The 19,654-nt window shown below is 41.2% G+C and overlaps 1 protein-coding gene across 2 annotated transcripts in view; it reads right to left on the bottom strand.

The window, feature by feature from the left end:
- The window catches only part of phactr3b (phosphatase and actin regulator 3b), a 47,523-nt gene that overhangs the window by 19,300 nt on the left and 8,569 nt on the right, over positions 1 to 19,654 (bottom strand). The window contains exons 1-8 of one of the 2 annotated variants that reach the window (XM_034584405.1): positions 16,064 to 16,343; positions 11,097 to 11,255; positions 10,853 to 10,927; positions 10,595 to 10,735; positions 8,194 to 8,424; positions 7,907 to 8,114; positions 5,179 to 5,360; positions 3,538 to 3,691 (exon numbers count right to left, since the gene is read on the bottom strand). In XM_034584405.1, coding sequence (XP_034440296.1) covers positions 3,538 to 3,691; positions 5,179 to 5,360; positions 7,907 to 8,114; positions 8,194 to 8,424; positions 10,595 to 10,735; positions 10,853 to 10,927; positions 11,097 to 11,250 — 1,145 coding nt within the window. In that variant the 5' untranslated portion in view covers positions 11,251 to 11,255; positions 16,064 to 16,343. Of the gene's footprint in view, positions 1 to 3,537; positions 3,692 to 5,178; positions 5,361 to 7,906; positions 8,115 to 8,193; positions 8,425 to 10,594; positions 10,736 to 10,852; positions 10,928 to 11,096; positions 11,256 to 16,063; positions 16,344 to 19,654 lie in introns of those variants that run through there. The other variant, XM_034584404.1, reaches the window with a different exon arrangement.

Raw genomic sequence — 19,654 nt, 5'->3', positions numbered from 1 at the left:
ACCTTTAGGCTGAAATAGGATGTAACGACTACGAGGCTGTGTAATGAATATTTCCACAGGGATGTTATTACAGATACTGTGTTAACTGAGTTCCTCAATTCAATTACATTCTTGATGATTTTGTTACATCGGACAAAAAACGACGTTCCATAAATTTATGTTAGGGAACTTAGATTTCTTCTATGTTCAACAAGTGACCAACACTGTTGTTTCCTTGAACAAAAAAAATCACAAACTGCAATAAAATCTCCAGTTTAGATGCATATTTTAAATATCCTGTATATATGTCAAAGAAAGCTCCTAAAGTCTTAATAAAAAAGGCTCAAATGACTTTATCTTAGACTGTAGTCAGATGCTGTTTACATGACCCGTGTTAAAGTCTGAATATTATCAAATAATAGTGGAATATCAGTGAGAGTGTTATTTTATCTCATTGTTTATGCAAACACTGATGATTGACTGAAGCGACTTTAACGAAAAGAAAACAAGTAAAGTTGCATGACGTTGAGGGAATCTGACTACATCAGTCACTTCAATTTAGATATTAAATAACATCGAGCAACACACATCATTTTTACAGTACATCCTACAACACATCAAGTGTCTGATAACACAAAGTGGACTATTTGTGATATCTACAAACTGTTGTATCAGTTGTTTGAGCAAAAGATTATCATACATCATATGTACAGTATATAAAATATGGACTGTATAGATGAAGCATCGTCCTCGAGTGAAGACAAAATATCCTAGATATAGAATCTGGCTCCACACATTCGGAGCTACTGCACAGATGGAGCCATGGTAGAAAGGTCGTAGCGACACGTGCGCCATCAATAAGTCTCAGTGATCTCTCGATCATGACGTGTCACCCTGTTTTATTTGGTGTGCCTTTTTAGTTTGGTCCATGTCCCATCCGCTAACATGGAGGATGTGGGATTTATGACCTATAATGCAAGTCAGCCAGCAGGTGGTGATCGAGATGCCTTGGCTTTACGTTTAGGGAGCAGTCATGCCGTCCATCTTTGTATACACTCTGTGGTACATGTGGATATACAGTATACAAACAACAGGATATGACACTAGCAAATGTGTTCATTATATCTGAGTCTGAATCAGTTGATGAACTAAATAATACACAATATTCACTAATAAATACATAAAATACATGATTTATGCTGATACCAGATACATTGTGCACCAATATGCATATTTCATAATGCTTTATCTTCTGAATGAAATCGACCTGTAAACAGATGTTACCAGATGCACATGTGAATTCTGTTTGTCCACCGTCTTTTCTAAAAAGCTGAATTCTGTCAGAGGCCTACCAGGTATTTTGAGCTAAGTCTCATTACAGGAAGTGGTACATTAAAAATGTGAATTAGAAGTTTGCCTTTTACACTTAATCGTGTCCATTTCGACCAAAACATGCATCTGAAAACGTGTCAGCCTCAAAGTAAAGCACTCAGCAGTTTTCAGCACACAGCAAAGTGGAAGCTATCACAGCTGCCTGTTAAAACTAAGGTAAGAAAAACAAGTAAACGTGTTGATAGTCCACAAGAGGGGAAAGTGCAAACTGCCACAAAAGCAGCCGAATCTAAAAAGTCATAGAGTCATACAGCGAATGAGAGCTGCTGTTTTCCAGCTCCCACACTCTGACGTTCATCAGGTATAGAGAAAAGCTTCAGTTACTATATGTTTGCATTTCTCCTCCTTCTCCTCCCCCCCACTCTGAGCATTGCATAAGACTACCAGCACACCCCTGCTGCTGCATTCTTCACAAAAAAACCTGACTCAACCGTTAATCCACTTAAAGTAACCACAATAACAGCCTATTGCCTTTTTACATAACACAGCAAATACGATTATGTTCTGTGTTGCATTCACCCTCCGCTCATCAGAAAACCCAGTTCCACACTCCACAAATCGGATCGCTTGACCCAGAAAAGCCAGGTCCAAGAAAATATAAGGAACAAAAATTCTTGACAGGACAGAACTTTGACAGGAGGAAGGACCAGCAGGAGCTTTTTCTCCTTTCCCCCATCTCCTAATAAGCTCACCATCATTTTGAGTGCTCAGTGCTGTACTCTGTGTGATTTTAAAGGTGTGCTAATATTAACTGCACCAATAGAAAGCAATATATTTCAACTGCACCACAGAATCAACACGTCCTCGAGTCTCAACCAAAGCTGAACAGGCTCATAAAGGTCGGATTAACACAGGAACACTGAGGGTGTGCTGAGGCCAGAATGAGAGTTTGCTCCCTCCACAGTCACCAAAGTGTTTGCTCATTGTGGGAACTGTTGAGTTTCTCTATCATCTTTAAGGTCTCAACCTTAATATGTAAAGTGCCTTGAGATAATGTATATTAGGATTTGTCGCTACACAAATAAAATTGAATTGAATTGAAAATTGATTATGCGGTAATGAACAGCTTTAACCCAGTTTAGGCCAAAATATATACGTGAGCTGTAAATGAACACATGACAGTACAAAATTGTAAAATTCAGTTAAGTCCTCGGTATTTAAGAGTTTTAAACGTGGAGTTGGTATTTAAGAAAGTTTAAAGATGCACTAATCAATTTATAATAATAAAAATAATTGATGAATGACACATTGTGACAAAGAAACAGAGGCACTAACTCTGTTTCTGTTTCCAGCAGCACGCAGCTGTTTCTGAGTGAATCAGACAATAGACCCAGACCCAGTTCAGACCTGGTATCCGTATCAACATCCATCCACATACAGTACATGTTAAGTACAAGTGTGAAAGCACACCCAGATGTGTCCTCAATATGTCTTGAGATCCAATCACAGAAACCACATTCAGAGATGGTCTGGGACGCATGTGGTCCCATTCTCTTTGCTGAGTGAACACACATGCATCACAGGCCACATACGAAGGACCGCCCACTCAGCCGACATCCTCTGACCCAGCGCAGTTTCATAATGAATCACATGTATTTTTACGCTTGGCAGACATTTTCCTGATGAGATGATGGGACACAGCAAAAAGTATAATATGCAATTGCTACCATGTTTTATATTCTCTTCATAATGTTATTTTAAAAACTGTAAAAAAGACGAATAAAAGAAGAAGAAGAATGTAGAGCTTGATTAGCCTAGATAAGCACAAATAATGGAGATGGAGGAAACATCTAAAGCTCAATACCTCCACCAATGTTGGTGTTTTCATTACTGGGTGCAGCAGGATTACTCAAAAACTACTGAACTGATTACCATGACATTTTGTGGAGGGGTGAAACTCAGGGAAGAACCTTTTAAACTTTGCAGAAGATCCAGGAATATTTATGTTAAGGTTAAATTCTATGCAGATCCAGTTCTGATCTGGATCTCACTACATGTAATATGTTGATTAAGTGGCCAATCAGCCTTCGCAGAGGTATGTAGGTAAATGATATTTCGAGGTATAGACGTATATGAGGTGGTATGGGTGGTAGTGGCGGTGGTGGTGGTGGTGGTGGTGGTGGTGGAGGGGGGGGTTTGATCACAGGCTGATCGTCAGCGACTCACTTGGCAAGCTTCATCTCTATCTGCTGGCGGATTTCCTGCCGCTCCTGGTCGCTGCGGACTGGGAAAATGTTGCGGTCCTCCAGCTCCTGCTTGCTGGGCCGGTTGCGGAGCTTCACAGTCAGCAGCTCCTTCCTCATCCTGCGTGGGAGGGTGCCTGTTGTTGTCAAGCACAAATTTTAAGGTCAGTACAAGTGGAACAGTGGTTTGCAAGCGCCCCACATAGCTCTCCAGCTAAAGCCGCTGAACTGGTGCTAATCACCACACAGTGTTCTTTCCCAGAAGAGCTGAGCGACAACAACTGTGTCAAACAACACCTTATTAATAAAACACACACGTACTCATTTCAAGCTGAGAAGTGTGCACTGCTATATTTATTTAACTACATAACATTAAATGCATTATATATCAGTGTTAAGGTTTTCACCATATCAGTCGATAGATCTGGACATGACAAGTATTTCGATTCTTCTATGCAAAACTCTTCAAGCACTGTAAAGTTACCTGAATACCACATGGGAACAAGTGTTTTTAAGTCCAATCTGAATTCTGGACTATTATCTGGACTCTACAGAGCATTAACCTTGTTTTTTTTAAGCCATTCTTGTGCAGCTTTGGCTTCACATTTGTGGTTTGGTCTGAATTACAGCAAATCTTCACCTGACCTGCAGTTTAAACTTTAATCTGGGATTTATTAATTTATTCAGCATTTATGTTGCCCTCCACCTTCACAGGAGTTTAGAGGCCTGCTGCTGAGAAGTATCTTAAACAGCGTCAGGCCCACGATGACTACCACCACGCTTCATGATGAGAATTAGTTGAGTTTGCTGACTCAGTCGACCATAGCGACTTCTTCAACTTCTTCCAACAGGACTTCTGGCAAAACACTGGCCAATGTGTCATGTGAGTGTTGTGCTGCCAGTGGCTTCCTGGGTGTCAATCTGCAGCTGAGAGGCGGGGTTCACCCTGGACAGGTTGCAAGTTAATCACTGACAAACAAGCAGCTAACAGCCATTCACCCGCACATTTACACCTGTGGGCAATTTGGAATGTTAACATGTTAACCCTAAGGTTAACATGTCTTCTACAGTAGACGATGCGACACACCCACTATCCAGAAATGAAGCCAGACTATTCGGGATACAAATGCTACCATCTTGCGCATCTGGAACCAGAGTCTGCGCAGTAGCGGTCGGAGGATGGAGCCGCAGTAGTGAGGTCCCGCAAAGTATTAATGTTAATATACATTGTAGATGTTTCCATTCTGTTTGCACTTCCTCCACTACACATTTTCATGACTGTCTCTTCACTCATCAGATATCTGCTCTCGTGCCAGTGGCGTGCACATCTGCCATGTCCGCCCTTACTCCACGATTGGTGCGACTGTGCACCAATGACCCACATGACTGGATGAGAATTAGGCCAGCAGACCAGATGTTGACAGGCTACTGAAATTTAACACCAGTGAGTCTCCGCTTTGACATTACTGCAAATCTCCCTGTCATGCTCCCACTGTAAACAAACAGCAGCAGAGATTAGGCTGCTTCATTATCCAGGGTGCCCAGACTTTGTCGGCTTTGCACATTAAGAGACAGATAATAGCAGAGCAAATGTATTTCAGCCCGTCTGCCCGCGGAGACCTACCGGAGATCACAGAGTCGTTCCAGCTGTCCTGGTCGTTCAAGTACTCGTCCAGACGCCAGTTCTCTTTGTTCTCGTCAGACTCCTTCTTGCTCTGAGAATCCCCAGCAGGCTCCCTCTCCGTGCTGGACGTGCGGGACACACGGCCATCCAGCCGCCGTTTCGGGGATGAGCGCGCCTGGAAACTGAAATCACATATCGCACAGCAAACCCGTCAATCATAACCGTACTTTTGTTTCATGAGTGGCTGACTTCAACAAAGGTTTTTAAAAGTCATTCAAAGGCTATAAAAGAGGTTGGATGATTAAATACGGGGAAATGTTCGCTGAGTTTAGAGCGTTTAGTCATATCCAATAACAGTGACTGGAGGACAGTTTAGTTGATATTTCAGAATCCAGTGATACAGGTACATTATGAAAAGAGCCTGTTTTTAACATGGATCACACTCAAAATAACTAGCAAAATAACTTAAACATTTCTTATGACTTAAACAACACACTAATTTCAAGCAACAGTTTGTATCCTGTGACAATGACTTTAATAAACTTGATAGCCTATATTTCCAAATCCAATGCAAATTACTGGTGGGAGTGGGGAAAAAAAGTGAATTACATGTGTGTATTCTCAACAACTGAACATTTATACGATCATAGAGAACATGATTCAGTTAAGTTGTAAAGGTCACCTAAGTTCACCTGATGTACAGGAAATGTGTTAGGGAGGACAGATAAATCTGTGCCTTTTTGTCTACATGTTTTATAAGTGCTGTACATAGCCCAAACTGTCAGAGGCCTTAAGGTATAAGGACAAGGGAAGGGATCTCCATATATAATTTGTTTATTGAATGTGTTATGGTGTATGTATTTGTTTCTTTAACACCAAAATGTGATAAATGAGGGGAAGTGACGGCACGGCAGGGGGGGGTTGTTTTGGTGTATGCGGGCCGGCAGAGGACCAGCCACGTTCCAGTCGACAGCGGTCCGGAAGACCTACAAGGGATTACTTCCGAAAACGGGATTATTTGCCTGGGTGACTTGCAAGGATTTCCGCAAGGACGGAACTATTTTTCTGGCCGCTCAGAGGTGGTGAGGATAGCGCGGACCCAGTTTGGTATTGTTTGCGGCATCTCGCCACGCCACACCGGCATACATTTTTGCTTTGGGACGTTCGGGGATTGTATGAACGGGGGGCTGGGGAAATATTGATGTATGGGATTGGTGTAAATTGTGGTGTTATGTTCACGTTTTCAGCTTTGTTGGCGGGCACACGTCCAGGGGGTATGTGGGTTTGATTGGGTTGGGTGTCAATACAGACCATTGTATACAACATCTCTGTGTTTATTTCGTTTATATATATATTATTTCATATGTGATGGGGCCGATAACAGGGTTATCGGCCTTATAGAAAGAGTATTCGTTTATTGTAAATTGTCAGGCGGCGGCGTCCGTACACAGCGGGACAGGTCCGCCCGTGCTCCTTTTTAAAATAGCGTAGTGACTTTCCCCTTCCAACGAAACGAGGCGAATTGTTACAAAGTGATTTATTGAAAAGGTGCAAACGACTAATGGTTCGACGCATGAGGCAGCAGACTCAGAACCTGGACTGTGTATTAATGAGACACTGAGCTGAAGAAAATTTAAAATCACACAGATGTAACCAACGATAACCTCACAGTCGAACAGTACCAAACATTTCATGTCCCTGGGGTTCTTTCTGCAGAATAGACACAGTTTGATTGACTGCTGTCAACATATTATTAATTTACTGCCTGTTGGCTCCATGGAGGAGGGTGTTTAACGTTTTTTAATGTGTGTGTTCCAGGTGTTCAACACTTGAAGAAGACTCGATGTTGCACCTTTTAAATTCATTACTGAAGTGAATCCAGGACCTTATATGGGTATAGTCATTGTCAAGTGGTCCATTAAACCATTTTAATTATATGTATTCTATATAGATTTTTTTCAGGTCTGAAAATAGACATTTGAAATTTACTTTATATTCAGATATTTGACAGCCCAATAAAACATTATAAATTGTGTTTTAAACAAAACATTTTAACAGACTAGGTAGTAAATGTCAGCAGAAAGGCTGAAACAATCAATTAATCACTTAATCATTCAGTTGTATGACAAGAACGTAATAAGAAACTATGTTGATGATCAAATAATAATAATAATTGTTCTTAACTCAATCAAAAATGGCAACTTTGCTGGGGTTCTTTAATGTTGCAGCTTTTCTGCGTTTTATATGATTCTAAATTGAATATTTATATTATTTGTAACATTTGAAAGTGTCATCTTGGGCTATAAGAACCTGAGACAGTTATTTTTCACCATGTTTTTCCACTATATTTGAATTTAACAATTAACGACTTAATCAAAAAAACTTATTGACAGGCTAATTGATATGAAAATAATTGTTTATAGCAGCCCTCTTCTTTGTGTGATGATGAGCTGTTTGTCCACACTGTCCATATTCTCTGTGTGATATGTTCAAATGGAGTTTTTCATAATGGATTATCATGAACAAGGCCTTTAAATAGTTAAACAGGACTAATACATTGTCTCTCATTAGTTGAAGTGACAATTGATCGGTTTTTCCTATTGAAATAATTAATTAAGACATTCTGCAAAACTCTCATTATAGCTCATGTAATAACACTTAAATAAGTATACGAACAAAGTTAACTTAGTATTGTAGGTACACATGCGTCCATTCTCTAAAGTCTGACCTTTCCTGTCTGTGTTTGGTGGCCAGAGCACGGTGCAGTTCCTCAATGATACAGCTAGGGGGCAGCTGTGGGTGTAGTGCCCCTAGGTGGGGGGACCCAGTGGGTGTGGAGATCCTGCCTCTCAACAAGGAGCCATGATAATCTTTGGGAAGTGTGAAATTTCTGGGTAAGGTGGCTGGGGACTTCTTCACTGACACCGGAGGAGCACCTGAGGAGGAAAACCATCATCGTGAGACACCACAGTAAACCAGTGGGGCTTCACATCATCGTAACCATGGTGAACTCACCGTCAAGGCTGCCCAGTCTGGGTAGCAGTTTGACCGGCATGGTAGGCGGAGGAGGTGTGCTGGCTCGTCTCTGGGGTTGGGCCACAGGCGCCTCCGGTTTCCCTTCAACAGCCTTTGCCTTCCCCGCTGACTGCGACTCACTGGGGTCGCTCAGCGAGGTGCTTTCGTCTCCTCCATCGTCACTCTGACCGGGGTCTCCCACAGTATTTGAGTCCTCAGTCACGTCTTGCACTGAAACGAAGCATCAGCGATGGTGAGGCAGAGGTTAGGTTTGTTCAGAAAGTCTCTGTCTCCACTTAGTGGACAGTCAGAGACATGGCATTCCCGAGTGAAGCTGGTGCCACTAAAACTGCACCGAAAAGACTTTCATAAACAGGCAGGACCAACCAAAACACCACAAGATTACTCCTAATGATTAATTATCACTAATAGTATTAATTTGATGAGCTTTAAAAACGAAAAAATAAGTGACATACAACAATTAAAACAGGCATAAAAAATGTTGCTAGCATCAAATGAAATAAATTATGTATAGTACTAATTTTATACTGACAATAACTTGCTAATTAGATTGTATCTTTGTTTCTGATTGTGTGTGAATAACATAGATAACGTACAAATGAAAAAAGAGTAAATACTTTGGTAATAATAACAAAACTACCACTCGATATGGTCACTGACAGGAAGTGGTCATGATCTCTCCCTTGACTTTAGTTGTACACCACCTTTATATGGTGCACTAGCTCTTACTAAACACTCTGCAGGGGTTAGTAGCACTGTTGCCTCAAAGCAAGCGGGTCCTGGGTTTGAATCTATCAAGTTCTTCTGTGTTGAGTTCGCATGTTCCCCAAACGTCTGCTCTGGCTCCTCCCACAGCTCAGAGACATGTAGTTTAGGTTACGTGGCACCACTAAACTTTCCTACTACTTGTGGTAGCCTATCATTCACAGCCCAACCAATATGGAGGCTGATACTGATGCAGATATTTGGATATATGACTGTAGATAATTTTTTGTACATAAGCTCATAACACAAATGCATCCCTGATCGATTTGTGACCAAGATACATACTGAGATATTTTCCATTACATTAATCAACCTGTTAGTGCTCTCTGGAGGACTGAGCTAGGAGAACTGTAATGGTGACGATGGTTCTCCTCAAACCTCGTAGTTTTTTAATCCAGTTTCTTGTTATTTATCAACCAACATATTCACAGACACTAGTATTTCTGCTAGAAGCTAATATCAGTTAATTTATCTGCCTTGGTCAGAAGGTAGTGGCCCTGTGATAAACCTGTTCAGGTGTACTGTACAGAATGGAATACTATAATACTCATATTTAGTACTATACTGTACTTGAACAATGTATTTTAGGTCATAGTCTAAATCTCTTTCAAGTAATGTAACCTCTGTTATTTCAATGTTTGGCCATTTGAGGGCACTGCAGCAAACAAAACACTGCCATATCATCATTACTGAAGGATGACTGTATGCTGGTAAACAGGGGCCTGTTTACACATCCAGCAGATGTTAGACAGCGGTAGTGTTTTTTGGAGTTGTGTTTCAGGCCTTCAGTAAAAGTTAAGTCCAGTAGTTGCTCGGTTTAGCTCTGTTGTTATCTCCACTTACTCCTCTATATGTCTTTCAGTTGGAGAGCAGGACTTACTGATTTCACATTCAGTTGCTGATTTCACACTTCACTTGGCATTCTGTTGGTTGAGGAATGTTAACAGACTTGTTGCAAAACCAAATCCAGGCACAGAAGAAATGATCCCAGAGCAGAGGAGAATTCCGAGCGAAGATGTATCATGAACAGAAGCAGTGTGACAAAGCTGGAGGAAATCGGAGTGCACAGTTTGAGCACATGCAGAGCAAATCTAAGGACAAGCAGCTAGTGCAGGGCATTGCCAAACGTGAAATCATTAAGTCCTGCCCTCAAACTGAAAGACCACGCTGTTGAATAAAGACGGGAAAAAATATATATATATATTAATGTGCCTGTCTGTTGTTTGGTGAAGGGCAGATAGTGAAATGTGGATCTTTAGAGGTTTTTCATTGTGAACAGCTGCTGTCGTCACTGTTGCTGGGGATGACACAGGGACTGAACCAAAACAGTGAAGCTATGGGCCACAAAATAAAAACAAAAGGCGGAAGGTTGCTAAAGTGCTTTGTAAACCTGATGGGAACTGCTGTCAAGTGATCATTCTCATTTCACATTAAATTGTTTGTAAGGTATATGAATCACAGCAGCTTTAAGTTTAGCTATTACCTCTCTCTCCTTCTTACCGTCAGCAGATGTAGTTTTATAAAGCAGCTTTAACCCTTTAACCTAAACATCAAGAAGTGCTTTACACATTTCTTTGTTTCTTAAATGTGTTCAAGCCACTGTATTGTACTCCACCTGTGGAAGCGTCTAAGTCGCTGCCCAGGTCTTCGTTGGTGCTGGCCAGAGGCGCCACAGGCTCCTCATCTCTGTCCTCAGCGTCAGACTGAGTCGGTGTGTCTGGATCTTCACCGTCACCCCCGCAGGCCAGATCTGACTCTGCAAAACACAGTGCACAGAGGAGGAGCACGGGAATGAGTGTGGCATCATGTGGCTAAACAAATTAACTGTGATCAGCCTGGAGTCATGTGTGTGTCCTCATTTCTCATTCTGCACCTGTCTCCGTCTCCTCTGGCTTCCTCCTGACGAGGTCATCTCTCTTATGTCGCACAGCTGCCTTCTTTTCCACTGCTAAAAACAACAACAAACACTTATGAAACCAGTCTGCTGGATGCTTGGGAAATGAAAACACGTGGAACCATAAATGCAGCCTTCTTCCCTACTCCCTGAATGTTTCCCCGACCATCAGGTGATGTTTGTTTTGGTATTTTTTGCAGCACAAGTCTTACGACACACTCACTTGCTGGAGACTTCAGCTTCTCGTTTTTCTTTTTCCTCCATTTCCAGGGCTTGAAGATGCGTCCCAGGCTGGCCAGCTTGCTGTTGCGGCGCACGGGAGGCGTGCGAACCCCTGAGACCAGGCAACCCGAATGCAGTGCCCTCTGCTGGTCCATCCCATCTGCAACACCAAACAAACACAGCTGCCTCAAAATGGGATGCAGACAACAAAAGCCTTCGTGCCAACAGGCAGTGGTGACATCAGTCAGCACTCCAGTGTAGCTGAAACTTCAGAAATAGTATTAAATCACTTGTAACACAATTGGCCGAACAGTACCAACATCCCATCATCATGTGAAAGTGGCAAATGTGGGTCAGTGGCTGTAAATGCCTTATTGATTCCGGTCTAATTCTGAGGAGCAGCGAGCGAGCGAGCGAGCGGTGGGGAGAAGACAGAGAATCACATTGTTTGTGAATGACTCACATGGTTTCAGGGCAGCCAGACCTTCCTGGCCCCAACACACGCAGACAATGGGAGGCTTTTAAACACTCTCTTAAAAGCCACACGGAGGATAAATTAAATCAGCTCCAGCACAACAGCCTCTTCTGAGGTCAGAGCAGATATCTGCAGCCTGCAATCCCCACACAGTTTACATTACTTTGGCTGCATTACTGCGTTAGTGACGTTCACAGAGATTTACTGCACTATTTGACAACAAGCAGCAGAGACAGAATGTTATGCATCTTACAGGCTGCTACTGAGAAACAAGCAGACGAGCAACTGGTTTTGCCTCCATGTCTAATGTATATTTTTGAATTCTTTTTTTTGTACAGTAGATTTTGGTGAAGACAAGAGTATTTCATTTATGAGGGAAAGGTCTTGTCTTGAAGTTATAGGTTTAACTGTTTTTTTCACACAATGCTTGATAAAAGTAGTCAAACATGTTTATATGTAAAAATGCTTTTTATGTACAAGAACACTTTTCTTTACTTTATGTTCTGCGTGTGTAATGGAGAAAGAAAAATATGAATCTAGGGCGGCATTTCATTATCAACCAATCTGCAGATTATTTTCTCAGTTGCTTGATTTATTTCTGTCTATAAAATGTCACAACATCCAAGAACCAAAGTTTGACAGAATCTCATATATTAAGTAAAAGTTGTTTGCTATCATAGAAGACAAAACCATCCCAAACCTATTCCATTTTACAGGAACTAATTCATCTTCTTGCACTTTATGTATCCTTAATTAAATTAATTAGTCAACTGAGAAACAATGAATACTTGTTCATATACAGTTTATTGTGCAATTACTGATTGTTTGGCCACTTGGAGGCAACAGAGCGATGTTATCATTCGTTTTGGAGCCATGTCTCTGGTCACCTGATGATTGTTTCAGTTCTTCACCAACACCTGAAGGAAATGTTTTGAGCTTTAACAGCTAAATGCTCAACTATGTTCCCCAGCTGGCCTCTGACTGTGTCCGTCTGCTGTTTGGAGCCGAGCAGGTAGTGGACAGAGGCTTTTTGTGGCTTTTTTCTAAAGGGCTGTGAGAGTGAAGAAAAACATGTGACCGAACAACTCAATGAACTGAAACTCACTATAAACCTCTGTAAAGCTGAGCGGAGCAGCCGGTGAGGTAGGTTCATCATCACGAGTGACCTCTTTCACACAGTCACACTGTTTTCACACTTGATACAAATTGGTTTTAGCTGCTCGCTCATATTATCTTTCTGTCGACCATGTGACTTTGGTTTTCCTGGTTTATCTGTTTGAAAAGAATAAAGTACTCGTTACCACCCAGTCAGTGTCTTTTTAGTCAATGTCAACTTCTTTTGGGAATGTATTTTAAAAACACCTCATTTAGACGAAATTATTTCTCATTGTGAGTTAGAAAGAAAAGGAGATTTTTTTATTTTATTAATTATGAATTATTTGACTACAGTTATAGTCAGGATATTGTTTTGACACTTGGGAAAAGGTATCTGTTGGAAAGCCCAGGACCCGCTAAGACCACAGATGTGATTAAGTTGAATATCACACCCGCAATTCAATGAAAGAAATGGTCATCCATTTTATGTGTGAAGAGTTGGTAGTATGGAATTATTTTGATGGCAATAAGATGAAAAACAAGAAGAATATATTATCTGGTTCCAGCAGGTTTGCTGCTTCTCTCTCTTTCTTATTGTTGTAAACTGAATATCTGTTGGGTTATAGATTGTCAGCCAGACACAAGTCATTTAAAAACATGTCACTTGGCCCTCTTCATCAATAAAATGTCCATACAGTCTCAATTGAAATTCAACCTCTGCAGCAGTTGGCTTAACTGTGTTGCGTTCAATGAACTAACAGGGATTAGAGTGGTGCCAGCCTTGGTGTGGCAGTGCTCTCGTGGAAAGACTGTAATAGCAGCGGTGGAAATTAGATAGCCCAAGCAGCTATCTTTGGCTTCCCATTACTTACATTTGGTACTTATCAGCTGTCATAAATGCCAACAATGATTTATCCATAGTAGCATTAAGCAGCTGATAAACTCAGCCTGTCAATGTATTGATTGGGCTGTTCTAACCAATCAGTGTTCTAATGTAAAAGAAAAAGAAATGTAAAACATCTCCATATTAGAGGAGCTAAAACCATAAAATACTTGGTAAATGACTCCAAATATTTATTGATGTTGATCAACAATCTGATAAATCGATCAGTGGCTACTCCTCTCAGCGACTCATCTGACTTCTTGGAGCACTTTTAAGTCTACAGGCTAAGCTGTAGTGGACAGATCACAATGATGAACAGATAGACAGGGAGAGAAGCACTGAGGCCGACTGAGAGAGAGAAAGAGAGAGAGAGAGAGAGAGAGAGAGATGTTATAAATGCCCGAACAGATTTATTGAAGTTCCTTGGAGAAAGGACAGAAATAGTCACTCCTACACAGTCTGGCTCCGCCAACAAGCTGACACTTAAGGGAGCGTACAGCTGAGCTGTGGGCTGAGCAGGGATCGCTCCACAAACACTTTCATCCCTTAAATCAATTTCAGCCGCATCTAAATCTACAACATCTGCTCAAATATCTCCCTTACGAAATGAATTACATGCACTCACATTTACTGGCCCCAGTCACATAAGAGGAAGACAGAAGGAGAAGTACTGTGATGTAAAAATTGAGATGTTCCACAGGTGAGGATGGATTTGATGGAAGCGGTGTCAGCATCTGGCAGAAGGTACAGATCACCTTCTGTAGCAGTAGCTAGCACCCAAGCTAAAGTGCAACATATTCACAATGTGGTTTTAACAACACGGTCAAAATCCAGCTAAATAAAAAAAAGATTCTCCATGTGCACATACCAGCAGGCACCTTTCAACTAGGTGATATATTTACACAGGATTTCAGCACAGATACAAGGCATCATGTCAGCAGCTACTCACTATCAAAATGTTCACAAGGAGGGTTTTCATGAAGGCTCCATTGACTACTTTCATTATTGATTCATTTGCCAATTACTTCCTCCATTAATCACTTAATCCAATCTCAGGAAATAGTGGGAAAAAATGCCAATAACCATTCCTAAAGCCCTTCAGGTGATTTTAAATGTACTGGCACACAAGAGCAATAATTTAGGTGTTTTGTGATTGAACAACACTTTACTAAAAAGGAATCTGTCGTAGAAGCTAGAAACCTATAGAGACTGCAGCTGTTGCATATGCATACAGAAGCTGCATCTAACCCTGCATTAACATAACACTGCATTAACATCACAAACATTCAGCCTCTTCTTAAAGCGCTGGGCCAATCTCAACAGAGTTCATCGATCCACGGGCAGCAGCAGCGGCGGTGGTTTTGGTGCCCCGTCTTTATCTGACGCCCTCAGCTGCTTGTCCACCAACAATGAGAAGCAGGTCAGTCGCCCAAGTCGTGTGCGCCTGCCTGGGATGCAGCTGCGAATTCAGGTCAGGCCTGTAGTAACAGGAGCAGCGCAACCCAGGGTCAGGCTGCCGTTGCCATGGTTACTACGCTGGATGCTGCAGGAGGGAAAAAAAGGCCCTCGGAGGTAGAGAATCACCACGGCATGAGGAATAGGGAGTTGCTGGGCGGATCGGGGAAGGATGCTGCCACACAGAGAGACGGAGAACCGCAGCCAATCGCGGCCCAGCATGCAACGATGCATAATGTAAATCAGGGCGCAATTTGCAAGTTATGTTGAAATATTTATCAAAGTGCTTCGGTGGCCTGGGGTTTGGGTGAACGTGAACATGTCTTTTCTGCAAAGAGTCGTCTTTTCAAGCAGGGAAAAATAAGATTGAATATCAAAGTCAGAGATAATGTACAGTCAATGTACTGTAACCTAAAGCACAGAGCTGCTCCTGCAGATAATGAGGAAGCATTCTCCTCACTCACGTTACTGACAACTTACTTTCATGAGCTTTGTTTTAATAAAATAAATGCACGTTTAAATCTATATTATGTAGTAATATTATGTTATGTCCATGACAAGTCTCCAAAGCAATATTACATTTTTATCGCAGCCAAACCCCTACTAAAAATGAAAATATTATACAAGCCCTCTTCGCTAGAAACTCACTGTACTGCTCGGCCGTTTCCTGAATATTATGATGCAACCTTTACATAACTCATTTAGATTTTGCATTTTATTATTATGTATTGGTTTTATACTTTCATTATGCTATACACCCTTTCTTTTACTTTGTTGGTAGAAGTACACTTTACCTGCTGTAGTAAACGTTGTTGTATTTCTTATGGAAACAATAAAAAGCATAACTCAAAAAATAAAAGAAACGCCACAGGTCACTGTGGGAATATTACAGTTATATGATGGTGATATAAATGGTGGTTATAGCAGCACTGAGTACCATATGGTCATAAAGACAAAAACTACAAGTCCCAGCAGACTCATCACATGATCAACAGTACTTTTAAGGTAAATACATGTGAAGTATGAAATCAGAGTAACGGTGTTGGAGGATGTCTCTTACCTATCACAGCAGACCCGCTGCTCGCTTCATGTGTTCACAGATCGACGCTCTGGAGCGGGGACTGCTGCTGTTTACTTATTGTTACAAGTAAGAAGCGAACGACTTCAAAACCGGTCCCTGAAACAATGGTTCGTTCAAAAATGTGTCAAATCCCGGTGTAACAGCGGCGGTAAAGGTGGGAGCGGGAACACACTCAGGTGGAGACCACCGGCTTCCATCCGCAGCCATAGTCCGCAGCTCGCTGCTGCCAGTGCTGGTGATGGGCCATGCGAGCCCCGCCCCTCCCGCCGGGAGGAGGGGGCCAGATAAACTGACACACGCTCATCCTCCTCGGGCTCTGCCATTGGCTACTGCACAACGTAGTACAGCCAGAGGCGGCCACACGCATCTGGGAGCCCACCCCCCACTGGAAATAACAAATAAGAGCTTATTTTCTAAACCTTAAATGCATTATGTGCACTTTCAGCATCATGGGTAGCTGGAGATAATCCAAATATCTCCTTAAATTAAATTCTATAATGGCGTTTGAGGAGGATCCTCATCCTGCACCTACTATTCTGCAATACATTGTATTATGTGTTAAGTATTATAATGATAACCTCAAATTAAACTAACAGTTGAAGTAACACTGGGCTGTAAAGTATAACATTGCAGTTCAAATAGGTACCGTCGCATCTGCAGTATCGTTTTAATAGTAAATCCTGTCAGCTGAGAAGGATGCAGTCCGTCAGAGTTTACAGGTCAAGCAAGGTTAATTAGTTATTTCTCCAATATACTATTTTATTACATTAATCAGCCATATAAAGGTATAAGTTTGTGCTGAGGTTTTTTTTCAGACTCAGTAGACAGAAAACTAGGCGACCACAGAACAGCCATGAATACAGAATAGCCTGTGTCATGAATTAACGTGCAGGCTCCAATGAAAAAAATGACGTTGACTGGCATTTTGTCATTACTTAACTTTTGTGAAATGTTATAGCCACATATAGAAAAGAAGATTTAGAAGGCTACAGCAGTTTAACGACAGCTGCAACAATCCAAAAGTTACTTGCACTATGCCATTTATTTGATTAATTATTCTGTGATTATTCTACAAAAAGTTAGAAAATTGAGACAAGGACACATCAAGATCCCTACAGCCCAAAGTGACATCGTAAAACTGTGTGTTTTGTCTGATCAATAGTCCAAAGCCCATCAAAATGAATTTACCATCACCAAAGACAAAGACAAGATGAAAAGCTGCACATTTGAGAAAATAAACAATCAATGTTTGACATTCTTCCTTGAAAAAAAGAATATGATATAATTTTTTGAACAAATAGCTGATTCACAGTCACAAAGTGCAGTGGAGAATGATGAGAGAATAATATGCATGTTTTTTCAGGTATTTAAACAGCTAGGATTCACAAAATGTCACCCCAAAAAAAGTCAGGGAATCACCAAAGTGATCCAAGTGAGAGAATCCATTCAAAAGTTGTGTGTCGTCCATGGTAACGTGGCTAAAAACCTCAAAGAAAGTTTACATAAAAATATCAGGTCTGCTGCTAAGGTCAGAAAATACCACATAAAATACCACAGGTTATTAAAGATGAAATATACTCACATGCTCTGGTCAAAAAGCTACTTATTCAGGACTTTATACAGTCACATAAACCCTGTTGCAATAATAGAGAAAGACTGTGTTCATGTTTTTCATTATATACAGTGTTTTTTGTTTTTTTTTATGTTGCTGAAGACCAGTTTTTAAATATATCTTGTCATCCCTGCTTCATCAGCACAGACGACTAATTACTGAGACAACATCACTTAAGCAAAACCTTTGTGGTTTCAGATCGATTTTCTACAAGGCTGCTCGTACAGGAAGGGCCGAGTTACATCAGGGATGATAACAGTCAGTTGCTGGATTTCTCCTCAGGGACGCACCAGCAGTAAACAAAGAATAAAACTGGTGGCGTAGGCTACTCAGAGAACATGAATCTCATTCAATATTTACAAGACTTCATTTAATATGGCAGAGCACGTACGGCGTGCCAAAAGGTTGTGCACAGAAATTGTGATCAGCTCGTAAAGAAGTGACACACGACCTCCAGCTTGCCAACTTGAAGATGAGGGAATCTCAAGTGACTTCAGTGATGCAGGATCCATTCACCAACAAGAGCAGATGGAAATATTTGTCAAGAGCAGAGCTTCAAACTGCGAAGCCAAAGGGCTTAAATCTACTTTAACTAAATAGACAATTTTCTTAGCAAACTCTTTTTCTCACATTATGAAAAACACTTGTGTATTATTCGTAACATTCATTATGACTTACTACTCACTTAAATGTATGAATTCCAGAGCTAGGTTTTGTGTATACCGCTTCAACAGCCTGGATTACTATGAAACTGAATCATTGTTATTATTATACCAGTGTTTTTCTGTTTCTCTGTTCATATCTAAGTGAAGTGTCTGTTCTAAGCCTGTCTGTTTGGAATGGGCTGTTTGCTTGGCCTGTGGAAATGCAGAGCTTTTTATGTACCGTCTAAGGTGCAGACTGAAGTTGGAAAACGTAATGTTAATCCTACCTGGTTTATCGGCAACTACTATTTTGAAGCCGATGTTTTGCATAAAAGGAAACTACTGTTCATGTATGTGGCTTGTATATAAGTTTTAATGATGTACTTAACTGCCGTTATTTTTTCATTCATTGCATATCGGCTATTACAGTGGTCTGTTGAGCAATTGACAAAATCTTCAGACCCAAGTTCACACATTTTTCAAAATAAAGGCTCTGTGATTTAGCTGGATGTGCTTTTACCTTGTAGACAAGTGATTCTATGAATGTCGATGCCCTGATGGAGATCAAAACACTTAAATTCTCTGTAAATAAGCTGTAAAGTGTACATGGTGGGTAGTGGCCACAAGTGTGTGTTTCTGCCTGTGTGTTTGTGCAAGTGCAGGCTACGTAAGTGTTGTGCAGTCACAAGGGAGGCGAGGGAAACTGGAGCAGCACGCTGCACATCAGCAGTATAACTGCTCAAACCTTCAGTTATGGAGTGTCCATTTGTGAAGCAATTTGCACCAAAGCACTTTACAATTGATTGCAAACCTCAAACGTGCAGTAATAATCCCATTCACTGGGATGGGAGATGTCTTGTGTTTCACAGCATAACCGCAGAGTAACTGAATCATGATGTCAGGTATCTGTGACCTACAATAATTTCCACCTTTGGCTAAATAAATATAATCAAGTATTTGCCCAAGGATTTTTTTACAAATGGTTTGTTAATATGAGGCATATTGTGACTCTGCACATCTACAGTGGTTGTTAAACCCATATGTCAGAAGCAGCCAATAATGTAGCATCAAATGTAAGTAACTTCATTGTGTTTGACATTTAAGTCCTAAACAGGTTTTCGAGACCGACAGTGCAACCTACATTTCATTTTCATAACTCTGCTGCTGCTCCACTCCAGCACTGTTCCCCTTTAAATCTGCTGAATCATTCATCAGGTAGAGCCAAAGCCTGTGCAGCCTGCGAGCCAATGCAGTGTCACAGTGACAAATGGGGGACTGTAGCAGCGGGGAAGACACAGCCTCGATTGCGTAGTG

Source organism: Hippoglossus hippoglossus, chromosome 5 (genome assembly GCF_009819705.1).
Source record: "Hippoglossus hippoglossus isolate fHipHip1 chromosome 5, fHipHip1.pri, whole genome shotgun sequence".
Lineage (NCBI taxonomy): Eukaryota > Metazoa > Chordata > Actinopteri > Pleuronectiformes > Pleuronectidae > Hippoglossus > Hippoglossus hippoglossus.
The sequence above is the reverse complement of the archived record's forward strand: the minus strand, read 5'-3'. Positions and strand labels throughout refer to the sequence as shown.